The 24813-nt window shown below is 45.3% G+C and overlaps 1 protein-coding gene across 1 annotated transcript; it reads left to right on the top strand.

Moving 5' to 3' along the window:
- The first annotated feature begins 20216 nt into the window (after positions 1-20216).
- GPR132 (G protein-coupled receptor 132) lies at positions 20217-21320 on the top strand. The gene has a single exon (XM_010287017.1). The coding sequence runs from the start codon at positions 20217-20219 to the stop codon at positions 21318-21320; it is 1104 nt and encodes a 367-aa protein (XP_010285319.1).
- The last annotated feature ends 3493 nt before the right edge of the window (positions 21321-24813 follow it).

Below are 24813 nucleotides of genomic sequence, written 5' to 3'. Positions count from 1 at the left end.
CATTCCTCTAAGGTGCCCCTCAGCAACCAAGTCCCAGCGCAGACGTGCCGGGGGTAACAGACGGGCGCCTGCCGGTTCAGTGGCAGTTTCCCCTCACAGGGTACGAGCTTCCCAAAGCCACTCACCCTCCGAGGGCTTGGTGCAGCTCCCCAGGGCGGACTGCCGCGGCGAGCTGGCAGCGAGGGTCCCATAGCAGGAGGAGAGTGTTTACACTGCATCAGCTTGGTCAAGCCTAGCTGCAGAGCAAACCATTGGAGTCCAAGGGGAAAAGAACAGGAGTGAAAAAAAAATTGGGGTATATAGCAGAGGTGTTTGAGTGGCATTCGGTTGACTGGAAACCCAGATTTGTCCAAGGCACCTACTCTGTGTATGACAATTCCTTGTTCACCTCACTGGGGATTTCAAACGAGAGGACAACTTTTATGACTTTGTTTCCATGGTTGACACAGGTTTTTTATTAACCTGAGATATAATAACCAAAAAAAAAGAGCCATGTAGTAGCACAGAGCTCTGGGTAGCCACATTAAAAAGTTGTACCTCCTCAGTAAATCACCCCTTTAATACTGCAATTTCATCAGCTTTTGGCTCTTTCACAGAAACCTTCCAAGTTAAAAACAAAGTGAGGCTTGAAATTACAGTGCTGTATGTAGAAAGTGCAAAACCAGCTTTAATTTCTGCGTATTTGCACTACAGTATAAATGTGGTTGCTCAGGACTGTAGACCATGCTATATATGCGCAACCGGTCCTTCCCTCCAAGTTTGCTAAGGTTGAACCGACTTCAGCTGCTGGCCCACCACTGCTGCTACTTTGAGTTTGTAAAAAAAATCAGAAACATGTATTCTTTGAACCGTACCCTTTCCCTCCCCGTGCACTAACAACTGTAACCTTTTTAACCCTATGGGCGTTATAGTTTTCTAGTATATAAGGAGGGGGTTTTATTAAAAAAACCAACCAGACAAACCCACCAAAAGCTGCGAGCCGAGCTGCAAGCGCGGTGTGAGCGGCAGAGCCGAGCCGGCGGCGCAGCGCGGCAGCCAGGGCGGCTTGGCGGTGATCGGCATCTGCTATCCGAGTCTATTCTCAGTTTTCGGTTACCGGTTATTCTGGCAGTTTGAGATGAACAAAAGCACAACGTGGACGGGCTGGGATGTCTGGGGACATGCATGGTCAGAGATGGAGTTCGAAGGGCAGAGCCAAACCCGTTGCTGCTGCAGCACACTCACTCATCCCAGCTTCGACTGCGAGTGCGTCGCTGGCAGCAGGCTCTCCCAAAGAGGCTGTTAGACACACCAAAGCTGCGTACCTCACCTCATCCCAAGGGCTCCAACATACACAGCGGCACCTCTTCACCCTTACCAAGCAGAAGACAAACCTATCGTTGCCCCAGAGAAGTCACTCGAGTCAAAGGTCTCCAAGATGCACCAAGATAACCAGCTGCGCTATGCCAGGGAGCTCTTGCCAGCGTACGTATTAATCCCCGTGCATGAAGGGTTAGGACTGTCAAACGCACAGGGCTTTTCTCTTCGGGGTGAGAGACCTTTCCTTGATGAGGGCATGATCAGTCACATATGTGACTTAACGGATTTCCAGCCCAGAGGCACACAGTACATCACCGCATCAGTGAAAACTGAGGATGACCAAATTTCTACACGCTGTTGACAAAAGCAGGTGAACCAAAAGCAGGAGGACTTTCAAGCATGGGTGTGAGGTACAGGCATTTATGCAGCCTGACAAACCAGAAGGAACCTGACTGTGTGAACCCTCCCTATGACAGCACAGCATGCATCACATGTAGAAAAGCCAGTGCATCAAAAATCCCAGCAGGTGACACTTCTGCGTTTCATTTCCAGCAGCAGCAGAGGAAGGTTTCTGCATCCCCTGCAGACTGCGTGCTATGAATTGGACACGCATAGGAAGCCAGAAAGCCGTGTGAGCTCTGTGCTGGGCTCAGCTCAATGGTTTTGCCACTCAGCTGGCCCAATGGCCAGAGTAGAACAGAGCTCACTGAATGTGTAAAGGGAAGACTCTGCAGGCTGCTGGGAGGAAGCTGAACTTTGGTTTTAGCACAGAGATCATCCCATACTATCTGGCTTGAGGGATCCAGCCTGTGGTTGATCCTGATATCCACTGCAAAAACCACCACAGTTGGGTTTTGCCTCTGTCCCAGATCAACAGCATCACAGCCACTGTCACAGATAAACGAAGATTGAACCACAAGCTACTGAGACTCTTTATCAGATTAAGCACAGTTGTATATCATGCCAGTGCAGGGGGACTTGCACAGTGCTTGGCCAGAGTTGCACAGAGCTGAGCAGACTTCAGTCCTCAATGCTTCTTAGCCCCTGGCTATTGCTGTCCTAGAGAGACTCCTGAGCACTTTTCTGCCTTGCTTTTATAATTAAGAAAGTCCTTTTTTCCATCCTGCACATGCTGCGTTGCCCAGACAGGTCTGCAGCTCAGTCCCCATCCAGTGTGCTGTCTGGTAACAAGAGAACAGCCAGACATTTGGCTTTTTCCTACCAAGACCCATACTTCAAGGAGCTGTTTTCATTTCCTCATTTTCCACGCTGCAAAATGCAAAGCCGTATTCTACCATTTTCCAAGAAAAATGAGCCTCAGCTGCTTACAAAAAAGATGCACAACTGTAAAAAATTATCTTCTTGGGTTATCTTTTGCAGAGCTGTTATGTGAGTGTGACTCTGTTCATTTGTACGTGGAGGTAAGAGAGGCAAATGATCTGAGGTTTCTTCCATTCATAGGTTCTTGTTGGTCATGACCAGGGGAAGATAATGCTAACACAGAGCATTTTCATGTGCGGTGGAACAGATCAATGTCAAATATCCTACCAGCTTGTCTCTTGATAGTTTCTCTATATAGATGTCTATATGTCTCTTGATAGATAAATGAAAAAGGGGAATGAAAAACTCAGTCTTAAAGTCTTTCAAAGACACTGGACCGCAACAGTCTTCCAGTTATTTCTGTTTACTGGTCAAAGGTGTACGAGCATTTTCTCTATGACAATGCTATGAAAATCCCCCAAAAAGGTCTGTGTTACGCAGCAGTGAGCTAAAACAAAGCTGGACTCTTTTCTTCCTTATTCCTTGGACAGTCACTGTGCCCCAGTAGGAAAATGATGAAGAGTGCAGAGAAGACATCATGTATGCAGCTTAACTTGCTTAAACATGCTACATTAAAGGCAACTATCTAAATAGCACTCCGCAATTAAAATGTAGAAAGATATATGTTCAAAATGCCCAACCTAAACTCACTGAGGCCTAAAGAAACATTTCCATTTACTTCAACTGGATTAAGACAGAGGCTAGAGGGTTTCTGCCTTCTGCTATAAATGGTTCTTTATCTGATCTTTTTTCTGCCTGGATATGACATCAGGACAATACAACTCAGGCCAAAATTTATATTGCTGTGCTGCTTGTATTATCTCTACTGAATACAGACTAAACTTACTTGAAATGTTTGGTTTGGTTTTGCCACCCACGGAAGCGCTAGCTCTGTTTTCATCTCCAGTCACAGAAGATCTTGTCAAAAGTTTTTGAAAGTATCTTCCAGTGTGAAATCTTGGCATCAGTCTTCAGCTTGCTAGGGCAATGACTGTGGGTGATGTTGATTGGGGCCGAATTAGAGAGAAGAATGAAGCAGCAGTGACTCTAAACAGTAATGTTTTCCAGGACCATCTGGAAGATTCAAGGGCACAGAGACATGTTGTCTTCCATTTCTCTATGAAGGACCATGCAATTTGCAATGTTTCACCATAAAATCTATTTGGCAAATGCATATGTGTCTCCTAAACCCTGTATCAGTGTGTGCAAGTAAGCATCACAGAAAGCATAATCAGGCAGGTATTTGACTGCACAGTTGACTGCACCCAAATGGGAACTGTGATCTGGTACATCAAAAATACCACAGAGGAGCCCACTGGTCTCTATGAAAACTCCAGTTTTTCAGGACAGAGAGCACTCTCCTCTTTTCTGTCCCACATCTTTGAATGAAGAATGGTCATCTACATGAGAAATCCGTTCTAGCCATCTCAGAAACATTATTCCCATCCTTCTTTGCGGTTTCCTTTGGGTTTGATATCTATGCAGAGGAGGATGGAGATGAAATCATGGGTTTGGTGCAGCGCACAGACTGGGTCCAGCACAATGTCCAGCCAGGCTGAGTTGGTACAAACAGAAATTTCACCTGTTCTTCTCTGCAGATGGAGGCTACCAAGCTGGCTTCAGCTTCTTCTTCCCCAGTTCCCTCTGGCCACTGAGAATGAATTGCTTTTCACAGAAAGACCTCCAGCAGAACTGAACCAAAGTAACTTTTTCAGCCCAGAACGGAAGTACACACCAAGCACTTCTTTAATTTTCCAGAAGAAATGTTTCACTTTCAATACAACTATCAAAAGTAAATTCAGTTATCTGCTTGCCTTAGGTTGCCACCCAATTCCTCCCCATCCTACCTTAGCCCCCAGCAGTCTGCAAGCACTGGCAGACCCTGAGAGGGTCCTGTAAGTACCTCACTGCAGGTGGAATTGGTAGAAGTTGATCGGAAAGTTGTAGGAAAACTTAACAAATCTGGTCGTAACCGACTTTCGCAGGGTCACACATAGCATCTGCAATGACACATGGAACAGGTCTCACAAACAAGGTCTAGGCTGACAACACAACAAATTTCAAGTGAATGTATGTGTAGCAACCCAAGTGGGTATTACCTCCACTGTACGAATAAGGACTAAGCACCTACTGCAGGCATCCTGGTCTTGACAGAGCCTGGCAGCCCACGCCGGTAGGGTCTGGGCCAGTTCATTGGTCTCTTGTCTCTCCAGGGCACGTTGGGACATTAGGTGCACACCCAGAACAGGAGTCCAAGAGATGAAACTTCTGCTCACAGATGGACTCTGGCAGTTACAAGAGCTGAACCTGCATCTTCTCACCCCTGTACAAGTGACAGAACTTGAAAAAAATCACTTCTCTTGTTAGGGCTTTCTTTCCTCTTCTGATTGCACAGGTCAGGCTCCACCAGCCAGCCGTGGCAGCTCGTCGTGCCACAGCTACACACGCCCGGCAAAGAGCCCAAGCACACCCACGCGTGTCGCACAGCCCTGCCGGCACAGCAAGAAGGATCGATTAAATGGAGGCTGGAGACAAACAGCAACAGCCCAAACTCCCCCAAACCGGGCCGGGCTGTCTGGTTTGGCACGGGGGGCGGGAAGCACGGCCTTTCTCACAGGCCCCTTCCTAAAATGCAGCCGTGGTGGCTGAGCCGCTGCCTTGTGACAGCCAGCGGCCATGCATGGCTGATCTCAAGTCCACTATGCAAGCGCGTGGGCACTATTTCGTATCTCAAAGCAACACAGGGGACAGCAATGAGAACAGGCTGTTTCAGAAAACTTTTTGAAACCTTTGACTTTGCAGCAATGTTGCAGAAACTCTGATATCCTGCCTGCTCCGCTCGGTAGAAACATTAGAGCCCTCAGCCCCTGGGCTGCACTTACACACAGACCAACCAGCACAAGGCTGTTTACGTCTTCTATCTTCCTGCTAATTCCACATTTTCCTGTCCCGACCATTTGTTTTTTTGCCTTTCTGATTATGCTCTACTTACAGAAACTGGTAAATAGTTTCTTCTGCCTCTTCTCACTCTTCCAGTATATTTTCAGGAGCGGATCTTCCCCAAAGACATGCCTTGCCATAGATGTCTTTTTACAATTACTTTCCCAAGTGATGACAGGACTAAGGTTTTCAAGGCTGGGGTCTTTCCCGTCACCCTCCTACCTACAAGTGTGCACCTAACTACAAGTGAGAAACTTTGGGACCCTGATGAAGTCATGAGCAATGTACTTTCTTTTAGTTCACTCCACTTATGACTGTACACAGTATCGTTAGCAACTTCCTTTAGTTTTTACAGAGCAGCCTGTGAGTACGGCACAAGTTGGAGCACTACTTCACCTCCTCTGCAAGAGCCCGAGAAAAAAGAAGTAAGTGATTCCTGTCCCTGAGGCAAGGCATTACTTCCATTTAGCAGTATTTTGCTTTGTTCTGCTTTGATTACTGCTTCTCCATGCTGTGTGTTTGCGCTTCAGAAATGCAGACTCTGTTGATGTTTCACCATAGTCTAAATCTCTGTGAATGATATAACAGACATAAAGTGTGGTTGGGTCTGTATTAATTAGAGTTCATTGCAGTTGATGGAGTCTTTGCTACCTGTATTCCTTATGAATTCCCTTTCCTATAAAAACATATTTCTCTCTTACAAAACAGTTTTAGTTCCAGTCAGGGATAGATGATAATTAGGACTGAAGGATTTTGGCAGGGTACAGGCTGCTGTGAGGTTAGATTTAACTACCACTGCAGAGCATGAGGCATGAATACAGAATTATATTAGGAACACAAATGCTGGGCTTCCTTTGGTAGACCATGAGGAGAATTTGCATTCAACCTTTCCTCTCATCCCTACTCTGCTGGAAAAGGAAGACAGGCGTTTTATTGTGCTGTTTACCAGCTGGTCTATAGTGACTAACTGGATACACTGTGTTTCTTCTTTTTCTCCATCTTTTGTTCACAGTACTGCTGCTCTCTGTCACTCAGAAAGCTAAGATTATTTGTTTTGTCAAATATTTTGGGGGTTGACTTGTTTCTCTGAGACTTCAAAAGTACTGGGACCATGCTCTCCTCAGAAAACCAAAGACCTTGTTTTTAAATGAAAGCTGATACTCCTTTCATTTAGCGTAGCCGTTGGTTTGTGCAGTAGCTGCAGCTTTAAGGAGACCACAAGTCTTGTGATAAAGTCACAGGCTGGTAACAGCAATCGCACCAGGCTGGTAGGTGGGCAGAATGAATCCGTTTGGGCTCCTTTCTTTGAGACTTTAAAGGATACTACTTTTGCTTTGAGACTTTTGAGATTGGAGAGGATCTTTCCTACGCCAAATAAGATTCAGCAAAGAGTAAACATCCTACCAGAGCCGGGCTGACTTCTTGACTTGATCAAACTGAATTGTTTCCTGAATCTAGTTTCTCACAGGGTCTTCTTAGTTGGTTTTCTTCTCCCTGTTCCCTCCCCCATTTGTTTGTGTTTAGGTTGCAAGGGAAAGCGCTATAGATTATAGCTACTGGCTTCTCTTGAAATTTTAACATAAAATTTGCTACTCTGCCAACGCGCATCTGGGGCTTAGTTTTAACCTGCCCTTCCCATAATCCCATTTAGATCAGCTGCTGCCTCTAAACCAGCAGTTCCTTAACTTCCAGTAACCTCATTTGGGGTGGGGGGAGGCAGAAAGAAGAAGAAAAAAACCTACCTGTTCTGTTCTTTAGCACTCAACGGGCAAGGCTGATTTTCTTCTGAGGACTTTTCCACAGTTCTGCACACAGGACACTACATTTAAACAAATACTCACAGTTTGAAACGAGCACCGTCTCTGTACAGATTTCTGCCTGAAACTGCAGACGGCTCTTTCAGGTTCAGCATTTCCCATGCCTCTCGGGGAGACATTGATCTTATAGCCCCACCATCATCACACAAACAGCATCGCTGTCAAAGTAGAAGTGCCTCAACTATCTCAGGCTGCCATGACAAACCTCAGTCCCACTTCGGAGCTGAAATGCAGAATGATTTTGCCCTCCCAGCCAGGTTCCTTTATTGTTGTGTACAGGAGGCTACAAAAGTGCCTGTAAGTCAGTGGCTGCCAAACCAGAAAGAGCTGGGAGTGGGGAAGCGGGGAGCAGCATCGCTGCAGTTACAGAGAGGGTCACGGCACTGCTCACCTCCGCAGCTGCGGTCCCAGCGCAACAGAAACGCGGCTGGAGCGGCGGCTGCAGTAACTGCTGCGCCGGACAACACGAGGGCAGGTTTCTGTGGCTGCTCTCCATGACTTAGTGCCTGTACATCTGGCCTGAGCTCAGCACAAGCTCAGGTTTTGCTTGCCTTTTCTTTATACTCAGTGCAAACCTTCTGTGTCCTCAGTGTGCCATGGGGTCTAATTAGCAATGAGCAGTGCAGCGCTGAAACTAGTGTTGTCCCATGCCACCTGAGGTTGTTGTTCTTATTTTACCCCTTTTCCCTCACTGCACAGACTCATCTGCCTGTCCAAAAACATCTGGGTATCTCCACACTGTTCCTGGCTCCAGGGTTGCTGTGCATGTCTCACACATGGAGCCAGGACTGGTCTGGCAGGGTTTAGCAGATAGGACATCTTCTTACATCCCTCTGGCACATGTTATTGCCTCCTGAGTGGGGTGTGCCTCATTATGTGAAAACCACTGCTTTAAACTGAACCCTTTTGGGGCCAATGTATATGGGGGATGCTATTTTTCCTTAGCCCTGCCACCTCTGCTAGGGCTATAACAGAGCAGTGGAGGAGAAGGTAGTCAAGGGTCCCACCATACTGGCAGAAATCCCATCACCTTTACAGCTGCTCTCTGTAGAGAACATCAGGCTTGACAGAATCTGTCTCTTAGACTACTGCTACTTTGATCTTACCTGTTTTCATGAATCAAGGCTATTTTTAAAGCAGGGTAGTGCAGACACATACTACCAAGCACATCTAAGGTTCAGACCTGGTTGCTGCTGTTGGTGGAGCACAGCATGTCACAAAAAAAGTTCTCCAAGGATGAAATATTTCACTGCAGACCTGAAGTCCATAAACACAATGGATTCAGCATCGAGTCTCAGACTGGAAAGTGAAGTGGGTGGTATCAGTGCACAGGCAAGCAGGGCCTGACTGGAGTGGAAAGGTCCAAGAGAAGTGGGAGATTCAGAACAGGGTCTATCAGAAACAATGTATGATTTTGATATCCCTAAAGGACACTTCGGGGAATATCCGGTAGCTGGGATTTTTACATCAGTATCTTCCAGTGTAGACTCTTTAGAGTCACAACCAAGAATGAGATGCTCATTGTGGTCGATGAACAAACAGCTGAAAGAGATCGCAGCTGAGGATTTGGACAAGACGCTACGGGAGATTTAGCAGACGTAAGTGGGCTCACAGAGGCATCAGAGACATGCGTAGGTGCAAAGAGGAATCTTTTAGTGTCACAGTTTTTGCTGGTATAACTGAGGTCTTAAGGGGAAAACCCTGCCGCTGGTATGTAAGCTAGCTAGCTACAGGAGGTGACCCAGATGGCAAAAAAGGAAAACGGTAGTTCTCCAGTTAGTTGAAAGTGAATCACAGGACAAAAAGGAAAAAAGAAATTGAGTTTCATGGTAAATGCAAAAGGAGGGAATATTAGTGTCTGAGTTCAGAGCACTTGTAAATACCATCTTTAACTGCTCTGCTAAAAACAGGATTGTTTCAAGTATAGAAGGCACTGTGGTTTTCACAAGGCTTTGCAGATCCCACCTGCGGAGACACGTTCACTTTAGCCCATAGTAAAACAATTTTGAGAGGAAACTAGCTAGACTTCTCAGTGACAAGCAATATGTCAGAGGGCCCAAGTCTGGCAGGTCATGAGCTACTACTGTCACAAGGTCAAAGCTCAACACCATCTTGGCAGTTCCCTACTACGGGCAGAGAGCAGCCATCCTGTCTACGCTCACTCTGTTCAGTACAGCTAAGCTGTACTGGGGGACTTCAGAAGGATGAAAGGGACAGTCGTATTCGGGGGACATAATAAAAGCTTGTGACTGTCACTGTCGTAATGGAGGTGTCAGTGCAAGAAGGGGGGAAGCTTGTGAATTTGGGATTTTGATCAGGAGATGTGTTTGGTTATGAATAAATATACTCTGCAAGTGTCACTGCCTGGTGGCAGTCCTGCCTGGACACTTGTCCCCTGAGCGAGCATCCTCTGGCTTCTGTGGGAACTTGAGCGACAAAAGAGGTATGAGTTACCATTTGTGGATCTCCTGGGACAGCAGTGGTTTGCAAACCACTGACTGACTTGGGACAGGGGCAGGGAAAGCAGCAGCAGGATGGTGAAAGGCGGGAATTAACCTCGGCAATGCAGAGAGCACATACAGGGAAAGACAGACCCAGGTGATGACAGGCTGGCAGGATGCGACCAGGTCAGCAATGGAGGACAGAGCCTGGGCAGGGCTCAGCAGTGACAGGCCAACAGCACGCAGGACCACGCTGCAGTTGGACACAACCCTTGGCCATCAATAAAAACAAAGCAATATAGGGAAACAAACAGAGCCATTGGCCAGCCACAATCCACAGACAACTTACAAACAAGCAAAGAAGCTTACCACAAGGTAGGATAATTGTATGATGATTAAAACACATGCCCTCTACCTGAGTCTGATACAACAACATTGCTCTGTTCATCTGTGGCAGCATTAGAGCCCGAGGTCCCCATAGCCTCTGTGGGTTCAGGAGCACGGAGGTGTTACGTGCCAGCTAAGGGCTACCACAAGCCACAGGCATAGCTATGCCCTTCTCACACTGATCACCCTGCCTGGGAGGTGATGAGATTGATGCTCCTAGCAGGAACAAGTCTCTTTCTTGGCCACAGGGTGGCTGTGGTTGTCCTTTGCTTCATCATACACAGACGTGAAGGCCTTTATGTAGGACCTGCGTTGGTCCACGTGTCAAACATGGCCACCCACCAGCATTCACTGAAGGGTGAAAAGATACATGGCCTTAGTCCAGAAATCTCCAGCAACTCCAAGTGAGCAGTTGCTGCCCCAGAGATGATTTTGAGTCATGATAGTTAGGGGTGAAAATGGCTCTAGTACAAGCCTTTCTGTGGCTCCTAATGTGTTTGTAACTGGAGGTGCCAGAGGTTTGGCAGGAGTCTCCTGTTCGACAGCCTGGATGACTGAGGCCCAGAAGAAGGAGGAAGGTGTCCATAAGTAGCTGCTGGGAAGATCCTAAAGCCTAGAAGGTGACAGAGCATCTCTTTGTTAGGGGCACACCTTTGGGTTTGAACATAGGTCTTGGCACTTCTTTAATCAGGCACCCAAAGTCGTATTTCCCTTAAACCTGGCAATTAGACACACTCAGCTCTAGCAGTGTGTTGGCATGGCCAGACCTCCTTGCCTTGTTAAAACAGCTGCTCCCTCATACCCCAGCCTGCTCTTTCGGGAGCCTAGAGTAATATTCATCTACATGTAAATCCTCAGTGTCAAATTTTCTGGCACTTGGCTGTCCTTTGACATCCAGGAGCATCCCAGGGCAGGTCAGAGAAGCTGCGCAGGGGAATCCCTCCTCTCCTCCTTCTTCCAAGTCTTCGTAGTTCCAACACGAGCCAGCAAGAAAGCCTGGCCAGTTAGGTTTTCAAATGAGCCATTCAAGTAACAGAAGCCTTATTTAAATAGCCCCCACTGCCAAGGCTATCAATTAAGCTGTGATAGCTTTAGGGAGGCATCAAGCACAAGTGCCTTCTGGTTTCATGTGTGAAGGTGTGCGAAGAAGAAGGTGTGAATCAGCATCACAAAATTCACCAGTTTGGGGCTGCTCTCAGCTGTTCACTTGTACTGGCTCTGCCCCAAAACCTATGCCTTCCTCAAGCTTTTGACTCGACGGGCTTTATAGTTTAGCTTCAACTTTATGAAGGCATTTCTGTGATTCCTGATGGCCCTCCTGGCCATTCCTCTGGCTGCAGGACCTTTTCTAGACAGGCTGGTAGGTGCCAGGGAGTAAATCTGCCCTGCAACAGTCACTCTCTGATGCTCTCAGGAACGACTGAGAAACTTTGCCAGGTCCAAAAGTCCCAAAATCATGAGTCATGGCCTCCAAATCATGAGACTGGGGAAAAACGTCCACTGGTACGGGGGGATTTTGGGGTCTGTTTTTCACCTGTGAACTTCCTCTACCTACTCCATATGACATGCATGTAGTTTTACCTACTTTTAGATGGTGTTGAATAAGATGGTTTTAAACCCTGTAGCAGAAGCTTTCGTTTACATGTTTCTTTCTTACCTGCCTGGCATTCTTCTCTCCTCTGCAGTCCCTCAGCCTGACATGGCACTAAGACATACAGTTTATGGAAAGATCACAATTTTAAGCTGGGTCCTTTGTCTGAATTATGTGACAGTTTACTCACAGTTGCTTATTTTAGCAAAACAGTACACCTAGTTGTACACTGGGGGAAGGGGCAAGTGGGTGTGTGGATCTGCGTAAACACCCACAGACAGGTATTTAAAATCCCTAGTTGCTGAGAGTTCACATCTCATGTGTATACATGAACAGTGTATCATGAGATAAATCAAACACCTTCCTCTCATCAGAAATGATTGCTGAATGGCAATTAATTAATATTACTGAATGGCAATGGATCTTCTCTCTTCTGACAAAAAACTTTTTTTTTAACAAGATTGCTTGTATCTGCAGTATAGAGTTAAATATTAAGGCTGTATAACTCATCCCAAGATCCTGCTGCTTCCTTACAGCAGGTATTTTCACCCTGCAAATGCTCCATAGCTTGTTTTCACCAGCACTAGTCAACAGGGGAATTACCTGCTTCCCCACAGTGCTCTCTGCCCAGTGTCTCGCAGTTGGAGTTTAGTGTAACCACTGGCGCAGAAGTGCTTACTTCTAGCAAAAAAACTACCTGAACTTCAGATGACTACACTTGGTGACCAGAACAAAGCATATGCCATGCCTCGGTTCGGCAGAAGGCGGCTTAGAGGTCTTTCTTGTTTCTTGAGATTCTTCTCCATAGCCACAGCAGCTATGGAGTGTTCAAGAGGCCAAAACTCAAACAGAAATCTAGCAAATACAAGAAACTTGCCACTTGCACCTTTCAGGAATCATGTGGAGATTTCCTTCCTGACTAGGCATTAAAGCTCCTTCATATGGTGTTTATTTGCCTCCGCATTCAAATCCCATTGGTGGTTTCCTTCTGATCAAGCTAGGATGGAGGCAGATATTTTAAGATGGAGTTGTGCTCAGGCTGGATTCCCAGTATAGTCCTGTAGCTTTAAAACACCCTTTTTTCTCTGCGGAGCTTTGAAACTATATAGGTTCAAAATTATATATTCTTATGTCATATTAAAATTTGAAACTATGTAGTTTCAAGTCCCACTATCTTGTGTGTGTCAGTAAAAACGATCAGTCTGCTGGGTAACTAAGTGGAGCCATTACTGCTTTTCCTTTGTGTGCTGAAACTATCTTACAGGATCGACTTCATCTACTAATTTGTTTATTACTAATGGAAAAAAAAACCCAAAAAACCAACAGTTCACTGGCTTGCTGGGCTAATGGGTCATCATCTATTTTTATCCACAAAGATACCACAAACATTTTTCCTACTTTCAAAAACAACAGAGCAAATAATCCACGGCAATTTCTTACTCTCTGTTAACAGACACAAAAGCTAGTGGCTGGAAAGTTTAATAGTTAAAAAAGTTTAATAGTTCACAAAGTTTGCAGGCAGATAATGTAGGTTCTGCATGAGAAAGGGAAGACCAGGTTCAGGAGTGATATTGCTGCTGATGAGTATTGTAGGTGGCATATCTGTCATATCTGGGAATTGATGTCTTACGATACTAGATTTGAGTGGTTGGACTAGTACTCTTGTGTCACATAGTTACTGTACCACACGCTACTAAGGAAAGTATGCAAAACCCCTCAGGAGAAACTCAGGTCATTTCATTACAGGTTGATTTATGCTTTAAAATATGCAGGTTGTTAACCTTGCCAAATATTGGGGGCAGAAAGGAAGGTGTGAAGGGATGGTTTATTTTTATCTTAACCATTATAAGCATGGTGCTTTTTAAAAATTATTCTTAATATCCACATAAACCCCTCAAAACTTCCATCTCTAAAATAATCCTTGGCATAGAAAGAGGATCAGAAAATTATTAGAAAATGAAAAATATATGAAATAATGTGCTCTGCTGATCTAATTGTACTCCATAAGGACTTCACTGTGTCTCTTTTCTCTTCGGTTGCTCTGTATCTCAGGTGAAGTAATCCAAAGACTTTCAACCAGCGCTTTGTTCAAGTATTGTGCTTTATTTGATTCCTTTCTCTCTTCCCTGTAACTGTATCTGCAATTTTCTTTTTTATCTTTCCTAATAGGGGTTATTTTTATCACTCCAACTTCTCTGTTGGAAATTGAGAGAGTTTTACATGAGTAGCTCATAGACAAATAAAGAAAAAAAAAAAGGCAAAATAAAGCCTTTTGCTTTCCCCCTTGTTTTCACTTCCCTCTTTACACCTCAGTGTTAGCAAAAACATTTCAGTCTCTTGAGGGAAGATCAGATGTTAATGCAACTGGCCTGAATGAGCAGGAGCCCCCAGTCAAGTCTCTACACCTCCCAGAACCCTTTTCTGCTTCATTCAGGGACCAGACTCCAGTGAAGATCTTTACATTCACTCTGAAGCAATAAGCTCTAAGCTGACAGGCTCACAAAACCATAGAATCACAGAATCCTAGCATCTTCGGATTGGAAGGGACCTTTAAAAGTCATAGAGTCCAACCCCCATGCAATGAGCAGGGACATCTTCAAATGTTGCTCAGAGCCCCGTCCAACCTGACTTTGATATTTCCAGGGATGGGGCATCTGCCACCTCTCTGGGCAACTTGTGCCAGTGTTTCACCACCCTCATTGTCAAAAATTTCTTCCTTATATCTAGACTAAATCTACCCTCTTTAGTTTAGTTTAGGACAAAAGTCCACACACTTGTCAGAGCTTAGCAGTGGCTTTTTCAAGGGAAAAGAACTGAAGAGAGTGATGTCTAATGAGTTGCTGTCCACCTCCACATGACCCAAGCGGCCAGATGCACTTCTTATCCGAAGCACTCTGCTCAGGACTTGCAGCATCCACAGAGAAGGTGCCCAGTTGGGTAACTTGGTTGCAAAGACCCCTAAATAGTCATCAGAGATCGGCAGTGCATCTGGAGACTGATGGATGGTACAGCTCGCACTACAGCCAAGTTACTCTTTGTACAACCCTTCCCTCCTCTTCCTCTGGCTGCTCCGCTCCTGGAGTGCTACTAGTGCTACTTGCTACTAATTCCCTTGTGCCAACCCTGGTGCTGCTTTGACCCTTGTGAGCCACTTCAGAAAGGTCAACTGGTGGACAACTGACCCAAAAGAGGGGACAAGTTTTCTGCTAGCTTACCAGTCTGTGCGTGTCCACTGCAAGGTCAGGCGACGTACTGGTCAGGGACCAGGCAGAGAGAAAAAATGGTGACAGACAGGCTGTTATTCTGGCATAGCTGTGATGTGAAACCACATCCTCACAGCACCCCAGGTTCATGACTTCATCTCCCATGAGCTGTGTAGGGCAGCTCTGTAGGATAGTTCAATGCTCCCTGATTCTGGGTAGGAGAGAGGACAGATGACCATTGTGCAGGCTCTCCTGCACAACAAAACAGTGCTTTGGCCCCTGTCCACAAGATGGAAGATCTGACTTCTAGACCAGACACGAGTTTGGTACTTGGAATCTGCCACTTCCTAGGAAAGCCTGAGAAAGAGCACCTTTCCATTCCTCCTGGTAAATCCGGGCCACCTACCACGAGGAATGCAAGGCACACTGGATCAAAGAGAAGGTGAGGAAAGGGCAGTCAATCTTGATCTGGTTTCACAGCCCTGCTTGGTGGGTCTGCAGCAAGACACTTCTGCTACTTTCTCACAACACCCCAAGAAGATGGGATTTCACGTCCCTCATGCCTTTTCCCTCCATAACCCTTTTCACTTGGGCATCTCCAGGTGCCCTGCCCTTTTCCAGGGTTTTCTTGCCATAAGATCCCAATACATTAGAGCTTGTAGGCACTCCATTTTAGGAGTAAGAAATGTAATTTTCTATCTGTCTAACAGTGTGAACATAACAACATTAGAAATGCTAGGCTTACCTACCCCAATATTGTGGCTATAACCTAGGCCAAAAGCAAGTGTCCAGGGAAGAGTGTAAATACAGAGCAGGCACACAGCAAATCCTCCTTAGTGGATTACCACATCTTCCAGTGGTTTGTGCTCAGGGGCTTCCTGAGCCAGAGGTGGTGTGTCTCTCCTGGAAGATGAGATGTTTTGCACGTCTTGAAGGTGAGAAACATGCACATGCTGACTGTTTGTCATATGCAGTGAGTCTCATGGAGCAAGAAGCCTCAGAGCGCTGCTAAATATACGTTGAGCTGTTGATGCAAAACACAGACAGAACTTGATGTAATACCTAGTAATGGCTGGTGAGACCTAGCAGAACAAGATAGAGCACAAAAAGGTGAGAAGAGCTACTCTGGAGAGGCTTTGCTCAACTGAAGACTACAAGGCAGCTAAGAAACCTAATGCATTGAAACCAAGACAAGCTGGTTTTGGATATCACTCATCCTTGGCATCACATCTGTTTGACCCTTTAGGAATGCTTCAAAATTGCTGGATGTGATAAATCTCTTAAGTTCTGCTGTTCCAACCAATGTTTCTATTACTAAAATTGCTCATCGCAAATATTAGCAGAAAATGAATCCTGAAATGGTGTATGTTTTTTTCAGCTGTGTAACTATTATTATTTTTTATTTGAATGAATATCTGAGATGTGGGTTACCCTACTCCAGTCCTACACCAGTGTGGGACAACAACAAAGTGCTCACAGGTAACCAGCTGCCTCTTTAAATAAAGCAGTACAGTTATCAATGCTACATTCAAGAGATGTGGGGATACAACCACCACAGCCCAGTCACCACAGAAGACGAAAGAACTGGGAATCTTCTGGATTGAGCCAAGTATCAAAACAGCAAACTCGAAAGACCAGAGAAGAGGGTAAAAATGTGCATTCAGTTGCAGAGGGGCAATGTCACAGGGAGAAATTTCATGAGTTGTCTGTTGAGTGCTGCTTCCTGATCTTAAGGAGAAAAATGCTCTGCAGGCCTGGAGAGTTGAGCAGAGAAAAGTGAAGCTCAGAAATGGATGCAGTGGCCAGGGCCAGAAGACTCTTCCTTGGACAGGACAGAGAGCCAAGGGAAGGGGTGGGAAGGGAGCAAATGGATGTCCTTCTCTCCTCCTTCCTGACACGCGGCTGAGGCATAGAGCATTACTGCTGGGAGGGATCCAGGCTCCTGAGATGACAGGCCAGACCTTCAGGAGAGGCATTCAGCACATGGTTTTTCTCTAGAAGTGTAAAATCATGCCTGTGGCTGCACTTTGCCAGCTGGGGCTTTGTGCTTGGCAGCTGGCAGTCATTTAAGGGTGAAGGTCTCTTCAGCTCAGTCTCAGCCCTGTGGCTTAGGCCAAGAAAAGCCAAGGAAGAAAAGCATGCCTTGTGCAGGCAGCTTAAAAAGTCACCGGCGTCTCCTTCCTGAGGCTCACTCATGGGTGCTAAGCATGGGAAGGAGACTCGGAGCACAGTGGGAAGGGAGGAGGTGAAGGAAGGAGGCAAGAGAAAGAAACGTTGGGAACCATGTGTCTACAGAACAACTCGTCTACCACTTCCTTCCTGCCCTGCACCATCGCCAGCTGCTCGCTGGCGAGACAGGTACCTCTGAGGGAAGCGTGCCTTCGCACAACCAGCGGTGAACAGCAGGTGTGGGCAGTGCAGGAATGAGAATATTCAGACACACACAGGGTCAAAAGAAGTATTGCAAAGCCCTGGGGGAGGGGAGGAGAGCGCACCTTCATCCACGCTTCAAGGATTTTTTGTTAAGGAGCGCAGGGCGGACAGCCGCTGAGTAACTGAGATGGCGTGAGATTGTGCCACGTCCCCACCTCAGCTGCTGCCATCTCCCTCACGTATGACTTGTATTCACCTGCTGCGCTTCACCTGAGAAGGGGAGGTCTCCACAACTGCTCGGTGGTGTGCAGCAGCTCTCACATCGGTCAGACGCGTCTGAGTTGGGGACAAGCTCTTGTATGCCACATCCCAGGTGAGGTCGGGGCAGAGAACTGCTGACGATCCTGAAGCCAAGCACCATTTTTATCCCCTCTACACAGCGGTTCGGTAGGTGGCCCAGAGAAGGCCCCAGCTCATTCCCTAAGGGTGGCAGATGCCCACAGGCAGCAAAAAACTCAAGTCACCCCCACCCCTTATGGCAGCTGTTGTTTTTCCAACGCCAGCTATCAGTACGCTGATCAGTACACATCAGCAGCACACATCAGCTAGGAAAGAAGTTATTTTACACCCTCTCACACAGAAACCTTGGGGCAGCCCTGATGAGTACCGTGCCGTCTTCCCCCCACACAGCAGTGCGGACCCTCTTCTCCAGTTGTTCTTAAGATGGAACATTTGAAAGTAAAGGGAACTTCAGATCCCCCTTGAGGGCGTGAACATGCCCACCAGACTCCAGACCAGTTCTCAGACGTGGAGGGATGTGGCCCTCTGGTAAGACACTTTGCCTCAACTAGTGCGGCGACCACCGCCTGCTAACCCTCGTCACCGTGTCGGCACGCGAGCGAACGTGGCTTGCCGCAGGGGGAAGTGGAAGGTTGTCGCAGAGCGCAGCCACACCCTCTGGTGTGCTTCTTACTCACAGAGCACCTTCTCGGTTCCTCTGCCTGTGGAGGCCACCTTCCAAAGGTCCTCGCCCCAGGGAACAGCTCACGCTGCCGCCGGGGACGGGGACGGCCGTAGCGCTGCCTCTGCCCCCTCTGCCAGCCTGCCAGGACGTCTTCCCTCAGAAGCTGCTGTCATTGAGCAGGCTCTGGCTGCGCGGGGGTACTTGCTGGAAATGAACACCTCTAGGCATGGGTCAGAAGATCCTCTCTTGGTGTTTATGGCTGTGGCTAGCACCGCGCTGCTGTGAGGGTCTCACATCCTCGGGCGACCTGTGTCCCTTTTCTCATACTGTTCTCATCATCTGGTAACCAAACCAAGTCCGGGGGCCTGACTGCCCTTCAGGCTCTGGGGATCCTCCATGGCAGGTGCTCTGCGTTCAGGGTGGAGTTGCTGGTGCTGCCCCAGGGACTGCTCTTGCCCACACAGAGGGGAAGGGATGGCCCCACCATCTTGTCCACCTTCCCAGAGATGCAGGAGACAATCCCACTGCTTCTCCTTGGTCTGCTTGAGACAGGCCCAAACATGCAACAAATAAATGTTCCGAGGCTGATAAAAGCTACCTTCTCCCCTGCATGAACTCAGGACTAAAGAAAGTCCTCATGCACAGTGTGGACCAGGGAAAGCTCATGCTCCTCCTGTCTGAAGGGACTCAATCGCTGTTAACTCTCATCCTCTGGAGTTAGCTGGCTGTTCTCTGGAGCAGGTGTCCACCCCAGAAGAGAATGCCCAAAATATTAGGCCAGACAAGACCTCTTTTTATCAAGGACGTTATACAGTGGACACCTTCAACTCATAAACACATCAAAGGGCACACACCACCATTATGGAGCACACACCTCCACATTCATCTATGCACTTGGAGAAGACTTTTGCATGGCAATCATCGTGTGACTATGTAAGAAATGCTTCTTCTAGCACTACTTAACACTAACCAAATGCCAGGTCTGCTTTTGTGTATGGTCATCTTGGAGACATGGATTTTTTTGTAACCACTCCTGTTCAAAAAGCATTAAATTTCTTTGCCTCCATTTCTTAAATGTGTGCGTGTTCTTCTCTTTGGTCTTGTTTACTTCCTCTAGCTGACCCTATTTCCTGCAGGTTCCCAGAGGCATCAAACAGATGTGGTAGGCAGTTTCACTGGCTTACTATGGTGGGTGTTATATGGCACTACAAGTTTATGTTCTTCAGCTGCAGTTACTCGTTAAGAGGAGGGAGGAGAGAAGCATGAATTAGCTAGATCTAAACCACTATGTTGTAATACAGTGTGGAGGCACACACCAGTGGCCAGATTCTGGTTCCTGTATGCTGGGTAGTCTCTGACACAACTACCACCACCCACTTCAGATGGTTCCCCCATCTGACCAACCATAAACGATAGCTTCTTTTGGAAATCTGCCTCTGAAATCTCTACTGTTTGCATCTTTTGTTACTCAGCTTGAAAAAAAATGAAGACTAATGTCCTTAATTTCCTCTGGGAAGTGACTTTAGTAATTGATCAGCAGCTCTGTCTTATTTATGAGGCAGCCTGGTGTAGGGACAGTCCCCTGTACCCTGTTTTAGTGAAAAGGCATGCTGTAGTCAAGAAATCCCTTGTGAAGAAAGGCACTTTTTCCTGGAAGTAAACTAGACCTGACTCCCAGGGGCACTACAGGAGACCAGTAGGTCTTGGAAAACTTGCCTGTCTTAGATGCTTCCCCAAGACAAGCATCCCACTTGTTCCCCTGACGTGTCCTGTTGGTACCTATGGGATCATAACCTTTACTGACACATTTTTATGTGATGTAGACGCTGACCTTCCACCTTGTCTTCTGATTCTCAGGAAACATCAGCTGGAAAAAGAATAATGGAAAACTGTACAGACACAAATAACAGCTCCACTTGCGCAGGAATTCCCTACAAAGACAGCAAGACACTTCTGGTTGCTGTTTACAGCATTGTTTTTGCCATAGGCCTTCCAGCAAATTGCTTAACTTCCGTGCTTACGTTTATACAAATCCAAAGGAATAAAGTAATTGCCATCTACATTTTCAGTTTATCATTGTGTGAACTGATGTATTTAAGTACCTTGCCTCTCTGGATTATCTATGTGCAAGATGAGCACCAGTGGAATATGGGTATAAAGGCTTGCAGAATAACAGGATTCATCTTTTTCTGCAACATATACATCAGCATTCTGCTGTTGTGCTGCATTTCTGTGGATCGTTACGTGGCACTGGTGTATGCTCTGGAATCAAGGGGGAGAAGAGGACAGAAAAAGGCAATCATAATAGTGTGTTTTCTCTTTGCTGTGGTTGCAATAATCCACACTCCAGTATTTTACATGGAAGATTTTTCAGAACATATGAATAAGAAAACCTGCTTTGAGACTTTGCCCCTTGACATAAAATTGGCTTCTTTCAGCTTTGCCAGATTCCTATGTGGATTTGCCATACCTTTCACGATCCTCATTTTCACAAACTACAAAATTTTCCAAAGTACAGAAACAAGCAGCAGCTTGACTTGTCGCCAAAAAGCCAAAGTAAAGTATCTGGCTATCGCCATTATTGTAATTTTCCTGATCTGTTTTGCTCCCTACCACGTGGTACTTGTAATAAGATCCGTATACTTTATGTTTCATCAAAATTGCTCATGTCCATTTGAAAAAGATATATATTCAATTTTTACAGCGTTTCTGTGTTTAGCCACTGCAAACAGTGTTGCTGATCCAATCATCTATGTGCTGGTTAGTGAAAACGTCAGAAAAGACTTTTACAGGAGTCTGAGAAGATGGAGATTGAACTCATTCAAGCTGAATTCATCCATTAATCACAAGACTGAAAGCATAAACTTGAAAACATCAAAAGAATCACAGGAAGGAGGGCTAAGAGAAGAAAACAAAGAAATGCCACATTCATCTGACATTCAAAAGACCTGTAATAGTGGCAAAGACCAAGAAGGTGGCAGCTAGCAGCTAGCTGCTGACAAAAATAAGAAGTTCCCAACACCAGCTGTGGGCTGCAGACAATTATTTACATGCTGACATCCATAGGAAGCTTTGTCATAGTGCCTGGGCCAGCAACTCCTTGAGGACGCTACAGGAACGATACTTCTTATTTCTGTTTGTCTCCTACCCATAAAGCTTGTCCACCAGTATCATTGATGAAAATACTGCTTTGCTAAGGACATGTGGAATAAACCAAGTAATTTACTTTGACTCAGATTGAAATCTTAAAAGCTTATTTTTTGTACTGTGTCTTTTCCTCATATGAATTCAGAACCTGTTTTATCTTCTGAGATGGACAAAAAAATTCCCTGCTGAGGAGAACAATGTAGGGCCCATTCTCATGGTAGAAATTTTTAGTTCTTGAGGAGGTACATGTTCAGATTCTCATACATGTACTCTGTTGTAAACGTTTGTGGTTAACCAGTGGAAAATATAAAAAATGAGGAAGTCTTTCAACAAGAGCCTTGAAAATGCTCCTAATACTTCAGTATGCAGCTTTATCTACCTTGCACATTCTGGGGAGACTCAGAGGGCAAAACAGTGGCCTGATAACACAGACCAACAGTACTTCTCCTGCATTAGTCAAGATCCTGCACTGTCCTGAAATTCCTAAAATGTACAATTCTAATGCTTGACATTTTACAATTAGTAAATTTTACTTGTTTTGGAGTTAAATCCAGAATGCACTGAAGTATGTAGAAAATGTCTACATTTCAGACAGTTTTTATGCTGACTCCGAATGTTTGTTGAACTCGTGTTTCATTTCTGACTAAGCTAACAGTTCCCTTGTGGTACTGATCCGGCTTTTAGCATGCAGGAGTCCGTACAAGAGCTACGTGCCTTACTGACAAGGAAGGGCTGGCAGCATGGAGAACACAGTCCCTTCTCCCCGTGGACGGGAACTCCCTCAGACACGTTGCTGGTGCACACATGGGACTATGCTGGGGCAGATTTCATTGTTGCTGCTGCCACTTTCACTATGAATAAATTATTGATGGTAGTTTCCTGTGCCTTCAAACCAGAAATTAAAAAATAAAAAGGAGACAAATCTGGCAAGATTTATCTAAACGGCTTCTTCACATTCTTATGTGATCAAAGCAAAACAAAGATCATGAATCAGTTGGATGTTTATTTGAGTACGAGTTTATGAAGTGTTTCACAACATCATTCTGTTTCATCTGTAATGTTGTATTTCTGTAATATTTTTAATTGGTATTAATGATCACATTTCTGAATTGAACTAACATTAGCCAATGTTAATGTAAATACAATACTTATTAATGTTTTTAAATTGTCATAAGTATTTCTGTATATTATGCTTTATTCTTATACACTTTTTCAAAGAAGCATTGTGCCAAAATGGCATTTCCTGAAGTTATCGTATTTATGACATATTTAATTTTTGTATTATTTAATGACTCTTCTGGTATCTATCTATGAAATGCTTATATCCTCAGAAGTATTTCACATAATATTGAATCGGAGATTGTTTCTTGGAAAAATGTGAAATTCTGTTGTGATGCTAATTAACAAAATGTGTTTCTGTATTTTCATATGCACCCCAGAGATCAAATTCGCTAAGGTATCGAGGAGAGATCTGCAAAGTGCTGAATATCTGTAACTTTGCTGAAAATCAAACTTTCCATTACTAAAAAAATCATCAGCAGGCGTTGCTCACAACAGCCCCAGCCAGCCAGAGCATTGTTGATTAATCTCTGAAGACGCATATGCAAACTGCCCCAACCTCAGGATTTTCATAGTCTAAATTGCAAAACTCTGATGAATAACAGCAGTGACTTTAGAAGAAACTAAAGATACAGACTTGTGAACTAATTGAAATGGATGCAAATTAGATATTCACCTTGATGGATTTTGAAATGTCTCTGATGTCTTTCCTCTGATAAAACATGAGTATCTTTAGAGCAACCAATATTGGAGCCCAGTGCCGTAGGTGGAAGGGACAGGGATTAGCAGGGTCTGAAGCAACATCTGTAATTTTTTTGCCTTTACTAATTTACATGCTGTTCTCAATTACTATATCGTTATGCATCTTTTTTTAATGAAAATCCTTGGAGCTTCTTTGTTCAGATGCGCTCTGAAATAAAAGCCTTAGAGGTGACAAAGCCGTGTGCAGCCTGATCGAACTTTGAAGATGACCTAGATGATTTCCAGAGAGCTTTCCAAACTAAAATACTATGTATGTGACAAATTACCGAAGGGATTTGGGGCCAGGTACCAAGCAATATACCCACATGGGAAAACTGCAAATCCTGATTTATTTGGATAAATGGAAAAGCAGCTTTACATCTGAGTGAGGACATCAAGAAATGCTGTTTCCATGTTGCTAAAATAGCCCATCAGATAAACCAACTGTTTCTCACCTGATAGAAGCATGCGATCTGTTCTGTCACACACTGCCATACAGGCAAAGGAAGGGTCTCAGCACTGGGACACTTGCTGGAGACACAGCAAAGGACACGACTCAGGTCAGAGCAGATCTGGAGAGTGGATAGATTGTGTGGATGCTTCCATCCCTTCCTCCTGCAGAGACAGCACCAGTGAGCCCGCAGGCACTGCTGCGTGCTGTGAAGAGACGCTCGCCTACTACATCACATCTGCAGTTCTCAGCCCAGCTACTGGATCTGTCCCCCGACCTCCTCAACTCAGCCTCAGCTGTAAGATGACTTGGAGAGAGTACAGAACCAAACCTAGGCCGTGCTTCTCGACGTGATCTTTAGGCGGCCAAGTCTCCACACATATGGTTCAGAGTGGGCAAGTCACTCACCAGTGTAAGGGGGGCGAGATTTGAAAACTTCACTCTCTTTTGTATTCAGTATTTACTCAGGTATAACTTCCATAATTTGATTTAAAGATAAGTGGGCTACTTAACTAATAAAACATGATTTTATTTTTACACATGTCTCAGACATTCATAATGTACCTGGGAGGTAAGTGGATTGCTGATTATTTTAAGTATGACTGTGAAGCATGAAGTGAAAAATTTCTGGCTATGAACTAGAGCTGGCCAAACTAGTTTTTGCAGCCAGCATATCTGATGTTTTTTCATTCATCAATTTTAAGTTATTTCTAAATACTGGATTTTTTAAGTCATTGTTTGGGGTAACTTACTTATAAAACTCTATTCCTGTCTAAGAAATGCTTTCATGTTCACTATTAAATTTTGCTTCAAGAGGATAGTTATACAAAACAGGCAAAATGAGATACAAATTAACTCAGACTGTCTAAGCGTGACAAAGTTCGTTGCAGTTGGTGACCCGGTAGCTGGGCTATTTATTCCCTGCTATCACGTACAACCTAATGTCGAATTTCTGTCGAGTAGTGAGTGTTGAAACCTAACTCAGAGCCGGGCTTTCAAAAGTGTCCACAATCTAATAGCTTTTTTTTGTGAGCATGTTGTCTTCCTACAGATCACGCTATGGGACAGGTCTTTTAGGAA

This window comes from Phaethon lepturus, unplaced genomic scaffold, assembly GCF_000687285.1.
Source record: "Phaethon lepturus isolate BGI_N335 unplaced genomic scaffold, ASM68728v1 scaffold36355, whole genome shotgun sequence".
In the NCBI taxonomy this organism is placed as follows: Eukaryota; Metazoa; Chordata; class Aves; order Phaethontiformes; family Phaethontidae; genus Phaethon; species Phaethon lepturus.
This window is presented reverse-complemented; position numbering and strand designations above follow the sequence as displayed.